Source organism: Balaenoptera ricei, chromosome 13 (assembly GCF_028023285.1).
Source record: "Balaenoptera ricei isolate mBalRic1 chromosome 13, mBalRic1.hap2, whole genome shotgun sequence".
Taxonomy (NCBI): Eukaryota; Metazoa; Chordata; class Mammalia; order Artiodactyla; family Balaenopteridae; genus Balaenoptera; species Balaenoptera ricei.
Genome location: NC_082651.1, coordinates 57,512,354 through 57,535,416, shown reverse-complemented (window position 1 = coordinate 57,535,416; position 23,063 = coordinate 57,512,354). Strand labels below are relative to the sequence as shown.

The window sequence follows — 23,063 nt, the reverse complement described above, 5'->3', positions numbered from 1 at the left end:
AACCCCTCTGCACTGCTGGTTGGAATGTAAAATGGTGTGGCCACTGTGGAAAATAGCTTGGTGGCTCCTCAAAAAATTAAACATAGAATTACCACATGGTCTAGCAATTCTGCTTTCAACACCCAAAAGAATTGAAAGCAGAGACTCAAACATACTTCTACATTAATACTCATAGAAATATTATTCACAATAGTCAAAAGGTGTAAACAACCTGAATGTTCATGAACAGATGAATGGATAAACACTGAAAACACTATGCAAAGTGAAAAAAGCCAGACACAAAAGGACAAATATTGTATGATTCTCCTTATATGAGATAACTAGAATAGGCAAATTACAGAGACAGAAAGTAGAATGGTGGTTGCCGGGGTCTGAGGGAGGGGAGAATGAGGAGTTATTGTTTAATGGGTACAGAGTTTCCGTTTTGCAAGATGAAAAGAGTGTAAAGATGGATGAAGGTGATGGCTGTACAACAATGTAAATGTATTTGATGCCACTCAGCTATAAATTTTATATTATGTACATTTTACCATAATAAAAAGGGGAGGGGGGAGAAGTCAATAGGATAATCTAAAATGTCTGTTTTTAGAGGGAGTTTCTACTAAGTTTAGCCACTCACTAGTTTTTAAGAGTTTTATGCCCTGGGTTCGTTCATCTTCTTCACCAATTCCATTTTCTTCCATAACATGGTTCTGAATTTCTTCATCTACATCCATGAGGGGTTTCAATTTATCTAGAATTCGAGCAGTAAACTCAGGGACACGAGGGGATGCTGTTGGTGCAGTGTTTGGCAAAGAAACATCTATCATGAATATATAGGTCAGCACACTGTAAAATAAAATACATATAATAAGAAGAGATCCACATTATCAATAAAACTAAGGTTCAAAAGTATGACCCAACCAAAGTAAATTTTCCCAAGACAATCCCTAGAGAGGGTCTTATGCCTGTGCACACAATTCTGAGGTATTAAAAACTACAGTGTGGTGACTACTCCCCACTGGCTTGTGAGCACACTACCATTCTATTTTACATTCAGAGACTCTTGTCTAATGTCCCACAATACAATATAAAACAAAATCTGAAGAAGAGGATATCATGAAACTCAACAGTAACATAACCAGTATGTATTACTAGACATTAATATTTGATAAAAAGAACTCAAGAGGTATACCACACCACAGAGAAAATAATACCTACCTCCCTATTCTTTCCCTGACATTTTTGTAAACCTGGGTGAGTTTGGGTTCCAAGTACTTCAGTAGTCTATGCAATAGCTCAGGTACTCTCCACTCCTGCTGGGCAAGGCCACCTTGCAAGACATAGAGTCGACTAAAAGTAAAGGACAGTAGAGTTGTGTTAGTGCCCGTCTCTACCTTTACATGTTTTTTTTTTTTTTTTCCTGTGGCATGTGGGATCTTAGTTCCCCGACAAGGGATCAAACCCGTGCCCCCTGCAGTGGAAGTGCAGAGTCTTAACCACTGGACCGCCAGGGAAGTCCTGCTTTTACATATTGACAGTATAGATTAATGATGTCTGTATTCCACTTAAAAATTGTTTCATTTTCAAACTAACAATTTAGAATAGCACCTTTAGGAAGATTTTATTAATTTTTTCTACATCATTTTCTCTGTATCTCATTTCATCTCCACTGCTATACAATCAAAGGAAACACTGACTTTAGAATACTCATGGAGTTAATCTCTAAGCAGCAGAAGTTTCCTCACTAATTAATAATAATAAAAAATTATTCTTCTTGTTACAGGATTATCTAGATTTTGTCCTCTTGTTCAGTAATTTTTGCAGTTCCTTATGACCAAGCATATTTTTTCTTAAAAGGATTACTATCTTCTTTCCTAATAGGAAAGAGTGAAAAATTAGAACATGTGATAAAGAAGTTAATGATACTGTCATGGTACAAAAAAGCAGTCCTGATATAAAAGATGTGACAGCGGAGTAGGCTGGACCTACTTTATGTTTGAATTGCTCAGGCTGCCTCCATTTCTCCTACTTGTTCTCAATTGAGAAATAACTGTATTTAGAATCATATGTTGTATTGAATTGAACTATGGTCATCTCCCAGAAGAAAGTGTTACATTATGTAGCCTTTAGGAGTATAGACATTTCACTTCTACTTATACATAAAGAACAAAGATGTTATCTTTTGTTGTAAAATCTTTTGTTAACCTCATAAGCTTCCTTCTCATTTACCATGCATCTACAAAGGATCCTCCTTCACCACTCAGTGGTGATTCCAACAGCAGCTCAAAAAGCCAATGAAGTTTCCGGGGATCTCTGCTTTCCTGTGTTGAAAATATAAAGCAGCAGCAATTAAAACAGAGGTCATACAATTTTTCAAATAAATCAGACATCGTTATTTTAGAAATATAAATAAATATAAGTATAGAGGAAGAAAATCAAACTAAAACTCATAGGCAAGTCAAATCCAAATGTATTCTTATAGCTCATGTTAGAAAGATTAACAGTGAGAAAATTGTTAGCTAAATGGACTCTCTTAAATCAAAGTATAACTGCCCTGGACATATAAGGTGTCAAAAATAATACCTATAACCTTGTATCATCTGGCTTTTACTGTATGTAAGTTACACTTCTAGATATAGGATTTGACTTGTCATTTAATCTAATAATGCAATTACCATGGCAGAGAAGGTATAACAATCACTTAAGAGTTATCACTCAAGGCTTATTTAAAAAGCTAAACAGAACCATCTCCAGTCATGTAAGATGATAAAATTTCAGGATTCAAGAGGTATAATGAGATTTTACACATTTTGAGACATGGTATGAAACAGTTTGAATAGATCAGTGAGACACAAAAATGAATAGGAGAACTTACACAGGACGTTGCTATACAAGTTCCCCAGTCGTTATAAGTTTCTACTGTAATGTTGGACAATGCTGTTCGAAGCAGAGGACACAGAAGCTCCGAAAGCTTCTCCACCTACTCAAAACAAAATACACAGGAAAAAGTTAATGATACTCAGAACATTTTTCTTCAACTATCTTTTTCTCCAAACACACACATACAAATACACAACCTGATACTTCCTTTATTTCTTAGAAGACCCAAATAATCCAAGAAAGTAACTTCACCATGTTACCATGATACATATCCAGGTAATAAGGCCATCTTTTTCCAAAAAAAAAAAATCAGAAAAGAGGAGACACTTTATATGGTTTCTTACAAAATCTCTCATACTATTAAAAAGTTCTCTCTTTAAATGTCTGAATGACATAGTACACTGGGCTGAAACAAAACCTCAGTCATCTCTGTATTTTGCATGCTTATGGAGGTCACTTGATTGAAACCTAATATAGGAAGCGATGACTTTTCAATACAATTTAGTATTAGCCTGAAGTATAACCTTTAAATTCCAAGTTTTGGATGACTATAAATAGCATTTTAAAAGTGTTCAGTTATACAGAGACTGTGAATATATATATGTGTCTAAACACTAAACTGCTTCTCACAGTTTAGTGAGAACACAAATCACCTTGAGATCTTGATAAAATGCAGATTCTGATTCATTAGCTCAGGGTGGGACCTGGGATCCTACTTTTCTAATAAGCTCCCAAGTGATGCCCAAGCTGCAAGTCCATGGACTATACTTTAGTCAAAAGGACCTACGTAGGACAAGTGGGGAGAGAGGGCTTGGGATAAAATTTCCAGTGGTAGCACTAGGCACTGAATAAAAAGAAAAAAACAAGCTATATCTTAAATAACATACGGAAATGAGATGTGTTCTAGAAATGAGGTGACTCAAAAATGACAGAGACAGGATGACAAGGATATATATGAACATGGTTAAATAAAACTGTTTCATATGGGAGCAGGAAAATGGCAATATTACAAACTAACGAATAGTTTAATACATGATTCGAATATGTATAACTAAACTAATATATTAAAAAGTGTTGATAATCCTCCTAAAAAATATGTGTAATTAAGTTTACCAGAAACAATATTTGCGTCTTTTCTTTGAAAAATGGCAGCCTACCTTTTACTCCGGCATTCTGGACATTTTACCAGGTTATTTTCAGTCTAGTGCATCTTGCTAAGAAACTAACCTTAGGGTGGATATGTAAAACTTAATCTTACAATTAAAAAGACAGATACTCAAAAAAAGGCTGTCAAACTCAAACCATCTACGAGACCAAATGAGTAATGTAAATTAGCACAGAGGCTAAGAGAAAAGATTTAATGAGAAGCTAGAGAGTGCCTCAGGAAGGGAGAAACCCATGCACAGCCCCAGCCAACTGATACAGTGCAGCAATGCGGGACCAGTATTCCACGATCTTCCTATTTCTCAAGAGAAACTAAAATCTTTTTTACAGGATGGAAAATAATTCAGATTTTAAAAGATATTCAATGCCACCTATAGACCACGACTTTGTGACCTATACTCAAAAGCAATATGAAGTTAAACATTTCATATTTTAGGTGTTAACATCTTTTTCTTTTTTTAAAAGATGTGTGTGCCCTTGATGCAGCCGTGAATATGTTCTGATAAACACACAAACCTGCTGTCCACCTTAGAGCTCACAGGCGCCACGGGCTAACCCCATGGAGACGAGACAAGCGGTAGGACCACTGTCCGCCCCGCCGCTGCCCCCATCAGCCGCCCGCCCGGCCACCTGTCGCCTTGCTCCCTCCTGAGGACCGCCAGCCCGAGGTGGCACCGGAATGCTGGCAGAGGGGCAGTGGTGGCGGAGGCTGAGGGACTGAGCTAGGTGTTAATACCTAACGCGTTGGGAATTGCTGCATAAATGGATAATGCAGCTTTAAGAGGGAATGCACTGTACAAATTACATCACCTTTTCAAATGTCCAATGTTTAGAGCCTCTGATTAAACCAGCTATAATTTCTGCAACACATCGCTGGGTGCTCTCATGTGAATCTGCAACCAAATGTTCTAAATGGGGCTTCAGAACTGGCAGAAAGGCATCATCAAAATTTCTGAATATACCCTATGCAAATAAAAATAAGAAAGTTCTTCAGTACTCAAACGACTAGCATCTCCAGTATCACATGCTTATATTTGTTTGCTGTTATGACCACTGTGCTTAAAAAACTCCATGTTCTCCCCCATAGAACTTAACTGTTTTAACAATGTCTGTAAGTTAAAATGGTAAAAACACTGTCATTTGCCACATTACATTAAAATATGATCAGTGAAAGAAAAATTAATAATCTTTCTAACCTTAAAAATATCACACACACCTCAAAAAAAAATCAAATAAACATGAAATGCATAGTCTTGTGGGTTTTGGTTTTTTGCTTCTACTGCTAATTACAAATATTAGAGATAAATACTAAAAAGCTTGTTTTTTTTGAGTCCTAGACCTTAAGCCAAGATGAATATGATAGCCATTACTTCCAGAGTCATTTTAGATAAAGATAACAGATGACTGAACTCAAACTTTGAACAAATACTTTAAAACTTATGAACCTACAAATTGATAGTCACTAAGCTTTATGAAAAGGGTATGTAAATAACATAGTTACCTTAAAGAGGCAAAAACGTCGAGGATTAAATTTATCTTTTCCTTTTCTGTCTTCTAAAGATAGAAAAGTAATTAACTGTTCCACAAATTTAGGATCAGAAAAATGATCAAATATAATCTGTTCTGCCTATAAAGTTAAAAAAAAAAGAACAACATTCAGGGATTAAAATCTATTTAAAAACACGATTCTGAAAACATTAAAATTCAACCATAAAGTTTTGAAACTCAACAGTAAGTTTTTATTTTTGTTCTAAAGAATTTTTAGTTCTCATAGAGCCTTTCTGGAACCAAAATAATATTGCCTCCTAAAAATGCTAAATCCTAGGAATAGCTAAAAGTTTTCCTTCAGCTCTTCAAGTTTGGATTCCACTTCTCAAACTGCGAAATAAAACCAGAAAATGTTCTGCTTGAGAAATGAAGACTTAATGCTATTGTGCCAATTTCTGTGCAAATTAGGAAAATCCTCCAAACTGCAAACCAAACCCCAGGAAATTATTTCCATATTTATAAAATATCAGCAGTTAAAAGGTAAACTTTGCTCAGAATTAGAAAATAAAAGCTACAACATTAACTTAATTGAGGAAGACATAAACCTAAAAGCCCTTCATCAACTTTCAAAATGATAAAGGAGTTCTACAAAGACTACGAAGTTCCGACTTAAATCTACAAACATCTATTTACTGAGTATCCATCATTTATACGCAATAAAAAATTAAAGCCAGTACCCGAGTGCTAAGTAGGTAGTAACTTGGGAGTGACCTTAGATATAGAAGACTTGTGCTAACTGGTCCTAACAGAAGGGGGGACGGTTGCTGGGGAGTAAGGGAGCGCACATTTACCAATACTTACTGTGCTATACTGCAATACACAAATTGGGGGAAAAAAACCCATGAACTTAGTTTGAAATATAAATCAGGGGCCAAAAGTAAGATGCATCTGAACCAGGTAAGTGTTTACACATGGTGAAATTAAATGCTTACCTCTGTCAAATCCTCCCTGCTTCTGCCAAGCTTAGGCTGCTCTTCCACACCAGCATAAACAACCATATTCCTACACAGTTAAGAGTTTATATTTGTAATACACATAGGAAACAACATTAGAGCTTCATGGACAGAAAGCATTAGAAGGCACTTTTAATGAACTCTAATCAGATGCTAAGTTGTGGGTTATGAGTATATCACTCAGTCTTCCACCTTAAAAATCTCAGGTCATTGCATCCTAATGACATAGATTATTGGTGTCAATAAGAGACAAATAAGTATTTCTTGGGGCTGGTTTAGACATGTGTAGTATTAATAGGTAGGAATATAATTTAGAGCAACTATTAACAAACTCCTTAGATGTATAATGGTGGACTAAGGAAGTCTAAGGGTTTCAGTGGAAAGACAAGGAAAGAGGCAGGATGAGGTATATAGCACTGGCAAGAACAAAGAAAAAGAGGAAGAGGGAAGAGGGAAAAAGCTAGAGATTGTGTATCTTTGGTGACAAAGGACCTCTAACTGCTTCAACTGCCTCAGAACCTCCCTAGAAATCCAGATGATAAAACAAATTATATCAAAGATAAGTTGTTTAATAATAAGGTGCATGGCAAGTTGCAACTTACTGTGGCCAGGTGTAGTATCCCCAGTGAGTTTTTTCCACAAAGCAACTTGACTCCCATTCTTTTTTAGTTCTTGGTATACTTTTGCTATCATAATGCAACCAATGATTATCGGGTCTATCACCAGCAACAATTTGGGTGGGCTTAGGATATCCACCTAAGGAAAAGACAATTACATTTCGTGAACTTCAAAATAACTGTGCAATAATTATTCTCAAATAGTGCTAGTGTGACTTTATCTTCATAACAAGACTCTGTTAAAATTCGCTCAAGGCAAAAGCACATACATATGAGGCATTTCACATCAGAGAAGGAAAGATGGGATTATCCACTAAATGGTGTTGGGATAGTTATTTGAGGGGAAAAAGTCAAGTTTGATCCATACTTCATCCCTTTTACCCAAATTGAAAGGATTAATTTTGTTAAAACTTTTTAGGTTTGAATTAATTATTTACAGAGCTCAACGAATTCCCATATACCCTCTTCAACTAGATGCCCCCAATTTTAACATTTCACCATGTGTACACTTTGACATTCTCTCTCTCTCTTTACACACACACACACGTACACATGCACCTACACACACTTGTTTTTTGGGACCATTAAATATTCATTTAATATGAGACTTACAAACATGTGTTTCAAGTGAGGGTAAAACAAGATTAGCAGTAGAGAGTATAATGAAATGAAAGTCTTTCCCACATTTAGTTAACACCATTTTATAGTGTTCCAAAATAAAGGTGGTAGTTGGTGCACAGCTACACTCCCTCCCAAAATGGGGTTGGGAGTAAACTGAAGACAGCTGTTTGAATATCTCAGGAGTTATCAGAGATTAAAAAAATTGATAGCCAAAGTAATAAAAATGATGTTTTTCTCCCTCCAAAATCAAATTAACCTTGCCCCTAATCCTACTACTGAGGAAGAAACACTTAACATATTGATGAGTTAAATGGTAATGGTATTTTAAGCCTTTGAAATACAGTTTGATAAATAACTAGTATAATTGCTTAGCTGATGAGATAAGTAAGTAGATGACATGTGTACCCAGAGTGTGTAAAAGCTACACATTTTATGTATTATAAAGACATAAAGAGCCATCTATTTTTATAAATACTTGTTATCACTAGTTTTTACTAAGTCAACTGTTTTCCCTTTATAATATTATTTCATACTTCATATTAAAATCTTCCTATACTTCTATACTTTGTATAGAAAAATACTTGAGATCAAGAACTGTAATTTATACATTTCAAAGAAACTTTCCAAGTTTGACTGAGAAGCACTACTCATTACGTTTGATAGCACTTACTGATTTCATAGGGATTGATGGTCAGCTTTTTGTGGGTTCTTTTTAGCTGCTTAAGAATACCAGCAACAGCTGAGATTGCCATCTAAAAAAGAAGCAGGTAAGGCACATATATCAAAATTTTAAATCTCTCAAATGATTGCTCCCTTGATCAAAAGCAGAAGCTGGGTTTTGTTTCTTTCCAAAGCAGAGAAATACCTCACCCACTGACATCTGGCAGCACAGCCACATGAGGGCTAACTCTGACTTGGACTGAGTCATTTGCAGCTCTTACTCTTAAACCTTCATCCATGCTAGTTTCTGCCTAAAAAACTTTTATCCTTTCTTTGTTAAACCAACTCCTGCTCATTCTTCCTATCTCAGCCTAAACATTTCTTCCTAAGGGTCTTTTCCCAATGTGCCAGGTCAGGTCAGCCCCATCTTGCACCCTACCTCTAACAGTTTTCAAGTTAAAACCAACTAGTTGTATCCCTCAGATACCTTTCCCTTCCTGTAACATGTTATACCTGTAATTAATTTTTTAAAGTCAATCTTTCCGATTAACCTATAAACATGTCCCCTGCTGTATCTCCAGTGTTGAAATGCACAGCACCTGAACACCTCCTCATATATTTGTTGGATGAATTACTATCATCTCGGAACCAACAGAGGTAGATTTCAAATCAGTACACTTCAAGATATCAGGTGAGGCAAAAATTTTCTAACCCAAGATTATAGCTAAAATAAAGTATCTACCTTTCGAACTACAATTGCATCATGGTTGAGATTCTCAACAAAAAAACGTATGGCACGAAGGGGTAACACTCGGTCATCTCTCAAGAGTAGAGACAAAAGCCCAATGCCTATATGTTCAAATTTCCAGGGCCTGAAAAGGGGAGGGGGGGGGAAATCACAAAACATATCATTCATAAAATCACTTTAAAAAAACAACCCTATATTTAAAACACTATAATTTTAAGTTTCCCAAGAATCAAAATAGGTATATTGAAAAGTACTGCTCCTATCATTAGCCCCATACTTTCTAAACTCATGAATCAGACTACAACTTTTTCTGACAGTCATTCATGGCCTTCAGGGTAGAAACTTCCTATAATATTGAAGATAAGTTTGAGAATTAAAAAAATATATTTTTGCACTTACAAATTTCTCTGCTCCACACCATCTAGCAAAGTGTTTATCAAATTTTCATAGTTCCTTTAAAAAAAAAAAAATTCAGGTAAGGTATTGTTTTAATACAATACTAAGATGAACATCAAATAATGTAATATAAATTCAAATTCTGGCCAAATTCACCCTCCTCTTCTCATCACCAGACTATAAAGGGTCTGGTGAGAAGAAAGCCAGAGTGAAAGCAGATGCGTGACCCTGGGAAAAGAAAATGAAAGGCAGAGGAAAAAAAAAAAAAAAAAGTGCTAAGTACACTGAGCGACTCAACCATTCCTGAGCGGACATTCCAAAGTAAATTCGTGAGCAGTCATCAATTGGTTAGGAGTGGTCTACCTATGTAACAACCCAGGTATACATGAGGTAGGCTATAAAGTTTATTATTTATATAGAACTGTTAGAAAAAAATTAATAAGCATATTCATAAGGCAATGAAAAAAATAAAGTTAGGAAGCCTCCTGCTTGAGTGTTACAATTGAAGTGTTTTGGTCCCAAAAATCTAAAAGCAGTTTACTAATATCCTAATAACAAATTTGTATAAATGTTATCGATCAAAAAGTTATTATAAGAGATATGAAGAGATAAACATGTTGAACTTGAATTTAAGATTTAATGAGCGGGATATGTGTACTAAAAGAAAAATCAATTCATGTTGAAAAAAACATATGATATTAAGATAACTTTAGGGACTCCCCTGGTGGTGCAGTGGATAAGACTCCGTATTCCCAATGCAGGGGGCCCAGGTTTGATCCCTGGTCAGGGAACCAGATCCCACATGCATACTGCAACTAAAAGTTGGCATGCCACAACTAAGGAGCCCATGTGCTGCAACTAAGGGGCCCTTGAGCTGCAACTAAGGAGCCCACCTGCCACAACTAAGACCCAGTGCAACCAAATTGAATAAATAAATAAATAATTTAAAAAGATAACTTTATCGTGAGATGGTGTTTTCTACCTCCATAGCGGAAAGTGACAATCAGGGATCTTCACAATAATTACCTCTTAACATTTTGGTATCTCTTCAGAATCAATGTGCAAATTTCATTAGGTAGTTATAGTACATCTATATTTTAGAGATATTTAAAACCTACTATCTATAAAGTTATACATCATGATAAGCAGGCATTCATAATTACCTTAGGGCATCAGCATTCCTTTCTTGTTGGCGTTTAAGTCCTTCTTTAATTTCTTCTGAGCTAAGCATTATCTGTTTGATAGAGGGGTTTTTTGATTGTTGAAGTAATTCTGCTATTCCGACACATGACTTTGGAATCTTATTAAAAAGAAAAGCCAGAGAGGAAAATCAAGTACTGAAATACCACAGATGAATCTTGACAACATTATGCTGAGTGACAGAAGCCAGATACCAAAGGCCACAAACTGTATAATTCCATTTAGATGAAATGTCCATAACAGGCAAATTCACAGAGAAAAAAGGTAGATTAGTGGTTTCCAGGGGCTAGGGGTATGGGGGAATGAATGGGAAGCAATTATTATTGGGTACAGGTAAAGCAACTATACTCCAATAAAAACTAATTTAAAAAAATTATTGGGTACAGGGTTTCCTTTTCTGAGTAATTACAGTGTTCTAGAATTAGAGTAGTGATGGTTGTACAACCCTGAGAATATACTATTGTGAATATATATATATATATATATATATATATATATATATTCACAATAGTATATAACAGCACACAACTGTTGTGTTAAAAAGGTGAATTTTTTGGTATGTGAATTACATGTCAATTTTTAAAAAAATTTAAAAAGAAAGCATAATCTAACAACAGTTACAAATAGCAAGAGTATGTTTTGCAGAAAAGGAATATATTTAGAGCAGTGGTTTTTAAAACTGACTATGGACGTCAAAAATAATCACTGCAGAAAAGAGGGGGATTCAACCGCACTCACACCTCTTTTACCCATCCCCAATTCTGATGGGTGTGTAAATAGGCGTTTGAAAATTCTTGGATGATGATCTGCTATCTCTTCCCATTTGAGCTCCACTGAACCTGATATTTACTTTTTCATTTGTCAAATCATCCAATTTTAATCTTCACTATAAATTATGGAACCCTGTGGTCAATCGTCTGTGACTTTGACTAGTAGAATTGACCTCCTGAAATATAACCAACTCTTTGAAAAATGAGGCTGCAGACATACAGGGGATAATGGTAAATGCAACAATGTAATAACACTGTGGCCTCTTGGTAGAAAACCACCTAGTTCTCTCCTGGCCATGCTCCAACTTCCTACTCTACCCTGCCATCTATAGTAATGATCACTAAAGCACTAAAAGGAAACAGAATACAAATGCTTTAAAAAAATTAGAATCAAACACCAAGAATATTATTACTAAAAAAAGACAAGAAAATAATAGCATTTTGACACAGCAGTGTTTGCACTAAAATTTGAATTAAAAAAACGATTTTGCTTACTGTGAAGTCTAAGCCAATTGTTTCATATTGCCGGTGAATCTTTTCTGCAAGATCATCAAATAGCCTCACTATTGATGGCTTTTCCAGGGACATTGCTTTGCTAAGCCCAGAAGAAACAATTGCTGGCCAAGTCTGTACAATACAGTCCCAATCATGAAGGTTTGCCAAGCATACACCGCTGTGATTTCCAAGGAGACAATACAAGGCACCCTGCAGGAAAAAATGATCAATATGGGAAATAAGAGGCACTGCTTAGTTGTAGCCAACTCACTTACATGTTGTTTTCAAATTTACTAAACACTGATTATTTAAATGCTTGGTACTGGTTATAAAAGAGGTCTCCACATTTAACACGTTACTTTTAGAAACCTGAATTTGACACTTAAGTGCAATCCAGTAATATTTTCTCTAAGTCATTTAACAGAGGGTTAGCTCAAAGAAAGGCTATTAATGAGGTAACATAGAAATGTGAAAATATTGCTTTTATGGACATAGCTTCCATTCTAATTCTCTTCTACTACATTTATAAAGGCTGTGAAATGTGTCACTCTTAGCATTTTAGGGTATAACATAATTTAAAAAATAATTTAAAATTATTAAAATAATTTAAATTATTTAAAAATTTAAAAAATTGTGGTTAATTTAAAAGATAATTTAAAAATTTGTGGTTAAATCTGGTTGCCAAGTATTTCTCTAAGTATATAAAAACTAGGTTACTTAATTATACTGTGTACTTTTTACTCATAGGAGCTCAATCAATCAGAATGATTCTGATGACAGTAGGTACCTCTTTCTAAGGTATCCCATTTTAATGAAAAGAGCTATTAGTACCAAAACATTTTATTTCCTGAACATTCACCTGAACAATTCCAATCTGGCTTCCTAACCACCCTGGGCTCTAATCCTCTTTACAGTTCTTATAAGGTCACTGTAACTTCAATTTTACTGACCTAATAGACAGTTTCCAATTTTAAGCTTACTTGACTTGTCTGATTTTGTCCATTTAAACTGCTCTCCACAAGGTCGACAACATATCACCCAATGAGTTAGATCCTCTACAACATTCTTGAATTACACATCTGCCTTGGGGGTCAGCAATTCCATTACTGCGAAATTCTTTCAACTTTTCTCTACGTTTGAAAAATTTCGTAGTAAAACAAAACAAAAAACCCTATACCTTGAACTGCTGTTGCGTGACATCTTGCCTATCAGGCCGTAAGAACTCCAAAACCAGGGGAATGATATCTCTGCAACAGAAGTTATATGCTCCCAAGGCAGCAAAAAATGTTTGCTGGGCCTTATTTCTGACCTAAAGAAAGAGTTATTAACAGACGACTTTTATTAAAGGGTAGACAAACTACAAAAAAATTTCTAAATGAATCATTAAAACAAAGCAGTGGTAATTTAAATGTTGTCGTAATAACAGAAAAATATACCAAAGCACATAACTTAACAAAAATGAGTAAATGATAATCTTTTTATCAGAAGGAAAGCAAATTACCACCAACCACATCCATGGTTTAAGTTACACTGGTTCAGGGACTTCCCTGGTGGCACAGTGGTTAAGAAATCCTCCTGCCAATGCAGGGGACACGGGTTCGATCCCTGGCCCGGGAAGATGCCACATGCTGCGGAGCAACTAAGCCCGTGCGCCACAACTACTGAGCCCGCGTGCCACAACTACTGAAGCCTGCACATCTAGAGCCCATGCTCCGCAACAAGAGCCACTGCAACGAGAAGCCTGCGCATCCCAACAAAGAGTAGCCCCCACTCGCTGCAACTAGAGAAAGCTCGCGAGCAACAACAAAGACCCAACACAGCCAAAAATAAAAAAAAAATAAAATTAAAAAAAAAAAAGTTACACTGGTTCAAATAACCTTTTGATAAAGGAGAGACTGAATGGAACTGATATGCATTTGTTCAGTAACATAATCAGCAGACTATTAAACTTTTTATTCTGAGTTACTCTTAATGAGAAGAGTCAGATTTTCTCTTGTGTCTGCACAAGGAAAATCAAAGACTTTCCAAAACACAGAACAACTTAACCTTTTCAATGCAAGCCTTAAGTATAGGCCACATATTTTTAACCCAAACAAAAGATTCAGTATAAATTTATAATCCATGAACTAGTTAAATAGTAATGAATAACTGATTATAGTAAAAGCAATATACTGTACATATTTCAAACTTTTTAAAACAATACTTTAGGCAAAATCTCTGGGTTAGATTGGTTTCCTAATTTACACTATTTTATAAAGACAGAATCATTGGCTGTACATGAATCTCTTTACTTTTCCCAGTTCTCTGTGTTTAGAGATAAATTTTTGGCCTTATGCTACCTGAAAGGAGGGACCCCCACAATTCACATGGTATCAGCTTCCAGAACTCAAGCAGAATGCCTAGGAAGAATTATATGGCCTTCACAGACAGGCCTTCATAATGTGATTTAATTTAAGTGGCATCAACATTACACTAGCACTATCTACCAACGTTAGTTATATATTTTTTAAAAAAATTTGAGAAGCAATTACAAACAGCAAAAATAAACATTATTTTAAAAAGAGAAGCAAGATTAGTTTGAATATATTTGTCATTTAAAATGTAAATTTTCTTCGCCAATAAATTATTTAAATTCCCTTGTTAAAATGGGGATACTTTAGATTGCGTGTTACAAAATGGGTGAGAGGGGGCATGCCCAGACTGTTTGGACTAGTCTTACCTGACTGTATGAACTTGTAGATAAACGAAGAAGATCTCTAATCATATCCTGATGTATCTTTTTGTATTCACAACCCTCAACAGTTAGTGTTCGTAGCTACAAAAAAAAAAAAAAAGTGTAAAGCAAATCTCAAAGTTTTTTACTAAAAGTTCATTTAATTATAAAGTAACACCAATAATTAATATTTATCTGAAAAACTGTCATTTAAAAAAGTCACTGTGGGGAGTTCCCTGGTGGCTAGTGGTTAGGATTCCGGGCTTTCACTGCTGTGGCCTGGGTTTAATCCCTGGTTGGGGAACTGAGATCCCGCAAACAGTGCAGCACGGCAGGACAAAAAAAAAGGCATCATGATTTAAAAAAGCTATTTACCTCATGCTGCAACATTACTCTGTCAATCAATAGCGCTCTGATGTGTTGCTTTTTCCCATGGAGCTGAAAAACAGTAGCAAACACTTCAACATTTTCCCTAAATGACTTCAACAATGGTTCCCCTGAATCCCTTAACAAAAAATTAGTTCAAAGAAGGTATAGGATGGGCTGGTGGGTACTGAAGGTATTTCATTTATTCTAAAATCATCAGACTTTTATTCAGTCAAATACTAAAACTACAAAAACAGCCCACTAAGAAAACTGCTTTACTCTATTACATTTATAAACAGCCTTTCTGGGTAGTTGTGTATGTTTACTACAGAATATAACATATTTTATTTTTGTAAAAATTATCTTTTAAGCTCTCCCCCACCCCCAATGTTCTACCCAGTCACTAAAGGCAGATGTCTGGAACGCAGACTGTTCCTCCTTCACACCTGTATCTCATTAGTCATCAAGTCCCCACAATTCCATCTTTTTTTTAAAACACCTTATCTCCACCCCAATGCCAGTGACTGGATTCAGGCTGTGCTTTCCCATCTGAACAATTATAATAGTTTAACTAAAGCCTCCCGGCTTCCAGTCTCAATCACCTACTGCTTATTGTTCACAGCAGCGGCAGAGCTTTTAAAAATTCACTGAATTGAATAATGATCTTTCCAACATTTACATCAGATCTACTTAAGAACTTTTAATGACTCCCCCATTGCTGAATGTAAAACTGAAGCATTTTCTTGGGACAAAACTAGAAATGACCTAGTTTACTTCCTGCCACTCTTCCCTACAAACACTGTTTGCTAAAGCATGCCATGTTTGTGCATCTCCCTGCCCTGTCACATGACATTCCCTTTGTCTAAAATATGTAGCACCCTGTGCCTAAACAATGAACTCATATAACCTTTTCAGACTCAATTTCAACAAAAGTCTCCTATAGAAGAACACTGCTATGAACATCAAATGGCTGACTTAAGTATTCTTTCTTCCAGGCTCCCAGGGAAGCTTGTATTGACTTCTCTTGGAGAACAAATATAACATAAGATTACATAAAATGTAATGCTTTAAAGTCATGCCTGTGGACAATTCCTATTTTTTACTCCTTCAGTTTCTTACATGGTAAGAAAGCTGCTGCCAAGTTATCAGACTTGAAGTTGCCATTGAGAGTCCACAGACTATCATGGAAATCGACAGAAGAGTTTGTCTCAGGGAAGTACATTTTTTCTAGGATCCTTTTGATTATACCATCATATAATATTCGAAAATCTACTATTTTTACTTATAGGGAACTTCCTCTGTATGCCAAACAATTGCTAAATCAGGTGGTTATATCAATATTATATATACACCTTTAAAAAAAATTCAGTTTTAGGTGAAAATACTGACCCGATTTTCCATTGATTTCTTTACTAGGTTAAAGCTTTTCCAACGGGAGTCAAATTCATGCTTGTGAGATCCTTGGAATTGCAAAAGGTCTCCAGTAATCTGCGTCAAAGAATTTCAAATTTTATATTTATGAGTCATCACGTCAAACCCGGTCATATTAACAATTATGCAACTGTTAAATGACAATTGTACCTTTATGATAAGAAACAAGGACTTGGTATCATCTTCTGAATTATTAAGTATGTGGTCTATAATAGGAGGAAAAGAATTTTGGTTAAAATATTTTAAATTACTATAGGACTCCTGATATACTAGTTAAGGAAGAAAAGAAAAAAACAAAAAACAAACGAACCAAAAAAAAACCACTGCCTGATATTCTCACCATTTAAAATTTTAAAATGGTTAAGTAAAAGCACACATGCTATAAAATAAAATTTCTAAATATTTATTAATAAACATAAATTAAATACATATATGTACTTACTAAGAAGTTTCCTTATGACCCTAGCAATTGTTTCTCGGTGGTTCTCTCTGGATAGATCTATTTTTTAAAAAATGAGAGAAAGCATTTTACACACTGAATGCTGACCAGAGCTTTGAAGTTTATATCAACAGTTATGTCAAGAAGAGATAACGTATCCAGGAAAAAAACAAATGGGTCTGTATATGGGAAAAGAATCTAAAAAAGAGTGGAAATATATTTATATGTATAACAGATTCACTTTGCTGTACACCTGAAACTAACACAACATTGTAAATCAACTATACCCCCAATAAAAATTAAAACAAAACAAACAAAACAAACAAACAAAAAAAAAAAACAAAGAAAAACCAAATGGGTCTGTCTTTATCATAGTTGGTTAGTAGCTTGGCATGATACAGAATAACTTTTAAAACCTTCACATTTATAAGAACCTGCTTACAAAACTTTATTAGGCAGGCAAGGAGGAGGGAGATAAAACTATCTTTGCCAATATTTCAAAGGCTCTATCCTCTAATTAGAGGCCATAAATACATAGGATTCTCTAATTAGTTGTGGTGACCCAAATCAAACAAACAAACAAACTACACCTAATTAATTAATGTATGCAATGAACTCCAATGTTAATCCAGCAATAAGGAAGTGTGCTAAATTTAATATTAGATTCAGAACATTAAATTAACACAAAATATTTTACATAAGTATTTATATAAAATTTAACTCACTATGATAGAAAGATACTATAAAGATAGTTAGAATATGTAAGGGTTTACATCAAGTATAATACAACGGTTCTGTAACAATTCTAACCATAAATGAGCATTACAATATATGAAAGTCTGCCTTTGCACATAGAAAGCATCTATCTTTTACTGGCTATTCTTTATATAATAATTACCCACTTTCTCCAGAAAAAGCAAAGATAATATTAAGTAATTAATATTCATTTTATATATAAAAAAGAGACTAGAAAAACCATAACAACAAAATTATCCCATTTTAACCCTTGTACAGTAACTAATGAAAACAGTCCATACAGATTTACTCAGATTAGGATTCACATACCATATTCAAGTCCAGTATACAACTTTGTCTCTTCCAAGGACACCATAGTTGGTACCCTGTACAAAAACAAGAATGCTTGTATTTATTAATAATACCAATAAGGAGGTTTAAAGGGAAAAGTGTCATTGCTAGAATGTTTAAATGATGATCTTTAACAAACACAGATCTCTCATCTTCAGTACTTCAATTCTTTACTCTAGCTTTCTGAAGATTAATGCTCTATCTGTTTCAGTAAGGACAGTATTATTCATCTTTAAAAAAATGTTAATTAAATGTAACGACTTTGGGGGGGGGGGGAATTCACTGCCCAAATGAACATAACACTGGTATTCAATACTCAAGTGTAAAAGCTTAAATCTGATGTTAAACATTTATACAAGGAAAAGTCAGCTTTACAATGTTATAATAAAGGTTAAAACTAGACACCAAAAAATCACCATCAAATTTTACTGTAGAATATACAGCAGACACACTTCTTTAGATAATCTTTACCCTTCCTCTTAAAACCAGCTAAACTGATCTCTCCTGACATCTGCAGTAAAATGCCACTACTTTTGAAGATGTTCAGATGTAAAAATACTACATTAAAAGTCATTTTTTAGGTATGTATGGACAGATTCTATTGGGGAATATGAACCTTTATATCTGAAATCTAAATTTTCTTTAATGAAAAATAAATAGACTTTATTTCAAACTATGAGATTCAATTCAATAACTTTTTATAAACAAAGCGATAATACTTTCTAAGAAAAGGAAGACAGGCACAAATGCCAAGGAAACATGGGGTAAGCGTATCCTATACAAGGCTAATTAGTAATAAATAGACATTTTATAATTATTGCTCATAATCCATGACCTACACAACACTTGTAATGAAGAAAACACTATTTTGAAATCAACATACCCCTCCCCTGTACTGTATTTTTTTAAGTTGAATTAATTAAGTTATCTCTACCCTAATATTTGGTTGTTATGAATTCTGGGATTTATCTAAATGGGTAATAACATTAAGATGACTAAAATGCCAATTATTTAACTATGTTCCTCGCCATAATGTGGATGGCAACAGTACTGTCCCAAGTTTCAAAACCAAGCCTACAGAATATAAACAAAGAATGGTACTATTTCATAATATAAAATGCTAATTTGCTTTTCAGAGAATTTCAAGAATTTCAAATTCAAATTCTTCTTAATATCTGGTTTTCATTCCATAAAGTTTCAACTTTTGGCAACAGCTTGCAAACTTGAACATTCTGTAAAATTATGTATGATTGAAAAATATATATGTATCCAGAGTCTAGTCATTAAAAAATAAAATCCGATTCTTTCACAATGAATTTCAAGGGAAGTCCAACATCTTTACTGAAATTAGATTTGACCAAGAAAGAGAAAAGGCTGTGCTCACACAGTAACAAGCATTAGGCGTAAGACTGTTACCCACCCCCCTCCGCCTTCCCTGGTAAAGCATGGGGAAGTACTTGGCCATAAGCTATCCCATGAGAGTACATGTCTCTTCACTGCTGCTATAAACATAAGTTGTTTCCTAAACTAGGAATACAACTGTACCTCACCCAGTCCATACCTAGTACCACACAATACTGAACCAAGCATGCATTTTAATTATTGTCACAAAATTACTCTTAACAAATGACATTTTAAAAAGCAATCACTATAGTAAGCTATCCTGAAATTTTTTTTTACTGTATCAAACAAACCAACAAGCAAACAAAAGGCTATCAGTTGGGAATTTGAAATGTTTTTCTTATATGCCTTTCTGACTCTAGTAACACCAATTACACTATAACTACATTCAATAACAAGTCTCATCTAAGTGCCGTGATGCTAATTCTAAAAATCCATGTGTCACTCTGAATTGTTTCCCTATCAGAAGAGTTGATGAAGTACTTATCACTTATTACAATTATTTAGAAACATATCAACCTGTGTGGGATTTTAAAATATTAAGTAATAGATTTAAATTAAAATGGCTTAGGCTTTTACTTTTAAAACCTGAACTAAAACACATCTTACACATCTCAAGAGTATAGAAGGCATCTGTTTAGACATATAGTTCAGCTTTACTTTATTTGTTCTTATCCATCTCAAGTTTCTTTTATGCTTATTTATCTAAGATTCAGCTTTAATTGATCTCTTCTTATCTAACAAATTAATTAAACTCTGATTGTACTGACACCTTTTACACCAAATGCTTCTCAGCGAGTATAAATACATATTTATACTAAATATTTCTTCTGATCTTTAGAAGAATAATTTTCTAAAAGAGATGTCTATCCATTACCCAAGTAAGACTTTATGATTGTATCTCTTTGTGGTCACATTTTAAGTCTATGTGTACTGGGCTGTACTCTCTGATACTTAAATCTGCTCTTGTAACTTTTAGTTATGTACATAATCTTAGCTGAGTAGACTTAAAGTGCTATCAACAATTATAAATCTGCATTCTGATTAAACACTATAGTAGCAATATATACAATTTAAATCAAATACCATCACTCCCCCACCCCGAGTGAAATTCATTCTACTCATCACTGGTTCATTTTACAAACAGTAATATAAAAATAAAAGTATGACAAATAATTTCAATGCAACATATTACAAATAATGCCATCTATACAATAATAATCAAGTTAAATCAGGTTCATAGCAACTACATAGGACCACCAAGCCACCTAATTTATAACAAAATGTGTTTAATATCTGTACCACTTAAAAAAAAAAAAAACTTGTAAGTTTTCTACATCTATGCTATTTGTACCACTAGATGGCAATCTTCTTCAGATTTGATTAGAGTAGAACGATGAAAATAATCACTGGTGGGAAAGAAAGGATGGTGAAAAAGGAAGAAATGACCAGTAACATAAAAACAAAATATACAATACAAATCAAATATGCAAATGAAGGCTAGGTGAACGGTCACGGAACAACTGCAAACAATAATTCTCCCTTTCTGTAAGTGGAAGAACAACCTACCCTGCTCCAAATCCCTCCCCTCCCAAATGAAAACAAACATAAAAGGTATAAAAACCAAGCCACTAACAGAATTTTTTTCCCTCAAGGTAACAAGTGTTTCACAACAGACAACTGGCCTATTTCTGTGTTCTGTTATCCAGATCAATCCTGGGCATAAACAATAGCTATAAACAAAAATGAAAGGCTGTCTCTGACTCTGCCATGTGAACAAAAGGTTGCCAAGTAAAGAGAATCTTACATACCACTAGGTTTAAAATTAACTCGGAGCATAAGAACTATTTCCATGTCTGACACACAAGTTTTTTAAAAAATCAATGAAAACAGTCAGAAGGTGAAATAAGGAGAAAACAGGGTTACTCACCGTGGAGTAGTAACTGTTTCCTTTTCTGTGTGCAGCTCCCCCAGCAGAGCTGGGTAGTTTCCTGGAGGTGCCAAGAGAGGTTAGCTAGCCCTGCCCCTCATCGCATAACAACACATCCTTTCACATATTCATGAAATGGTCTCAACTCTTAGACCTTAAGTATGAATTTTTTTTTTTTTTTTGAGTGAAAAGTTAGTAAAAGCTGAGCTCCTAAGAATGATTTAACTAAGAATGACTTAACAGATCTATCGGAGGAAAGGGGGCACAAAGTAAAGAAGAAATATTTGAGATGAAAAATGATGACTCCTCTACCTTGAGTAACCCTGTTTTTATAGATGTTAGTTTTTTGCATCCTGTGATAGCTGGTTAGACCTAAAAGATTCTAAAGAAATGGACTGCAAAAGGAGAAATTAATGACAATTTGAGGATTAAAGGCAAGTGTCCAAAATTCCTACATGACCCTGGAAAGACATAATCCAACTTCCACATCTATAAAGGTAGAACTATGAGTATAAATTATAGCACAAATGTTTCTATGAAATCATTAACTAAAGGTTCCAAGAGCAAAATAGAGAGGTTCCATTTTAAGATTAATTCAGTAACCTTGGTATCTGACAAAACTGTTAAATTTCAAACCGAACCAAACTAAAAAAATTTACCCAATTAAGGGTAAATTAAACCCTCAAAGGACCTTATTTCATCCATCCTTTGAAACAGTAAAATTTATAATATGTACAAGATACTTAGTAACCTTACATTGCTAAAGGCCAAAAAGTACAATGTAGGTACCATTAGGTATATAATTTACTTTATACTTAGGACAATCAACTCATCTCATCTAAGCTTTTTATTTTTTGTCAGTCTCTAATCACGTAGCATAGAAAATTGTTTTTCACATGTGGCAGCCATTTCCCTGAACAATGGGATCCCACATACTCTATTAGCAATTAAGATTTTCTTACAGGAAAATTCAGAACTGAAATAAGTTTCTGGTTTTTTTACTGCTGCAATTTGCCAGAAGACTAATACTACTGATACATGCACAAGGCAAACTTAATAATAAGTGATTCGACAAAAAATAATTAAAACAGCTAGAATATTTTCCCTAATTGAGATTTATATAAGAAAAATGTAAGTTTAAATTTAAAAAAAGAATTGAGCTGCTAGGTGCTTCCAAAAACTGGTCTGTTATTTCAGAAAACGTATAATGTCCCACAATACCACAGCCAAACACCACCGGATATCTTAGGCATTACACTAAAGCATTGGTCACCATTATGCGTTTCCTTTTCTCCTCAACTTGGCACATTTTACTCTATCTCCTTTGGAATAACTCATGTCCAAAATAAAAGAGTCTTTTCATCTTCTAGTTTCAAATTGACCTGCTACTGATAATCTCCAAGAATTATGCTAAAGATCTTCTTTCTTCAAACTAGGCAGTATGATTCAGTATCACAGAACAATGGCACCATCAATTGAAATTATTTGATTAGTTCTTTCAAATCAATTTACACTTAGAAGATTTTAATAATTATTGACCTATATTAGAATAAGCATTTTAGAAATTTAAAAGGCTAACTTTATTTTATTTTACTTTAGTGAAAACTAACTTACTATCTGCAAAAAAAAAGTTGTAATGTTATATAAAGTCAATGTAAAAAGT

General features: G+C 34.4%; 1 protein-coding gene across 1 annotated transcript in view; it reads right to left on the bottom strand.

Moving 5' to 3' along the window:
• The window catches only part of PSME4 (proteasome activator subunit 4), a 102,088-nt gene that overhangs the window by 15,288 nt on the left and 63,737 nt on the right, over positions 1 to 23,063 (bottom strand). Inside the window, exons 21-40 of the mRNA XM_059943351.1 lie at positions 18,049 to 18,104; positions 16,987 to 17,043; positions 16,695 to 16,750; positions 16,503 to 16,601; positions 15,123 to 15,185; positions 14,754 to 14,849; positions 13,212 to 13,343; positions 12,035 to 12,244; positions 10,733 to 10,869; positions 9,573 to 9,626; positions 9,168 to 9,297; positions 8,436 to 8,517; positions 7,130 to 7,283; positions 6,507 to 6,576; positions 5,528 to 5,653; positions 4,837 to 4,989; positions 2,858 to 2,962; positions 2,212 to 2,303; positions 1,201 to 1,332; positions 620 to 828 (exon numbers count right to left, since the gene is read on the bottom strand). Coding sequence (XP_059799334.1) covers positions 620 to 828; positions 1,201 to 1,332; positions 2,212 to 2,303; positions 2,858 to 2,962; positions 4,837 to 4,989; positions 5,528 to 5,653; positions 6,507 to 6,576; positions 7,130 to 7,283; positions 8,436 to 8,517; positions 9,168 to 9,297; positions 9,573 to 9,626; positions 10,733 to 10,869; positions 12,035 to 12,244; positions 13,212 to 13,343; positions 14,754 to 14,849; positions 15,123 to 15,185; positions 16,503 to 16,601; positions 16,695 to 16,750; positions 16,987 to 17,043; positions 18,049 to 18,104 — 2,213 coding nt within the window. The remainder of the gene's footprint in view (positions 1 to 619; positions 829 to 1,200; positions 1,333 to 2,211; positions 2,304 to 2,857; positions 2,963 to 4,836; positions 4,990 to 5,527; positions 5,654 to 6,506; positions 6,577 to 7,129; positions 7,284 to 8,435; positions 8,518 to 9,167; positions 9,298 to 9,572; positions 9,627 to 10,732; positions 10,870 to 12,034; positions 12,245 to 13,211; positions 13,344 to 14,753; positions 14,850 to 15,122; positions 15,186 to 16,502; positions 16,602 to 16,694; positions 16,751 to 16,986; positions 17,044 to 18,048; positions 18,105 to 23,063) is intronic.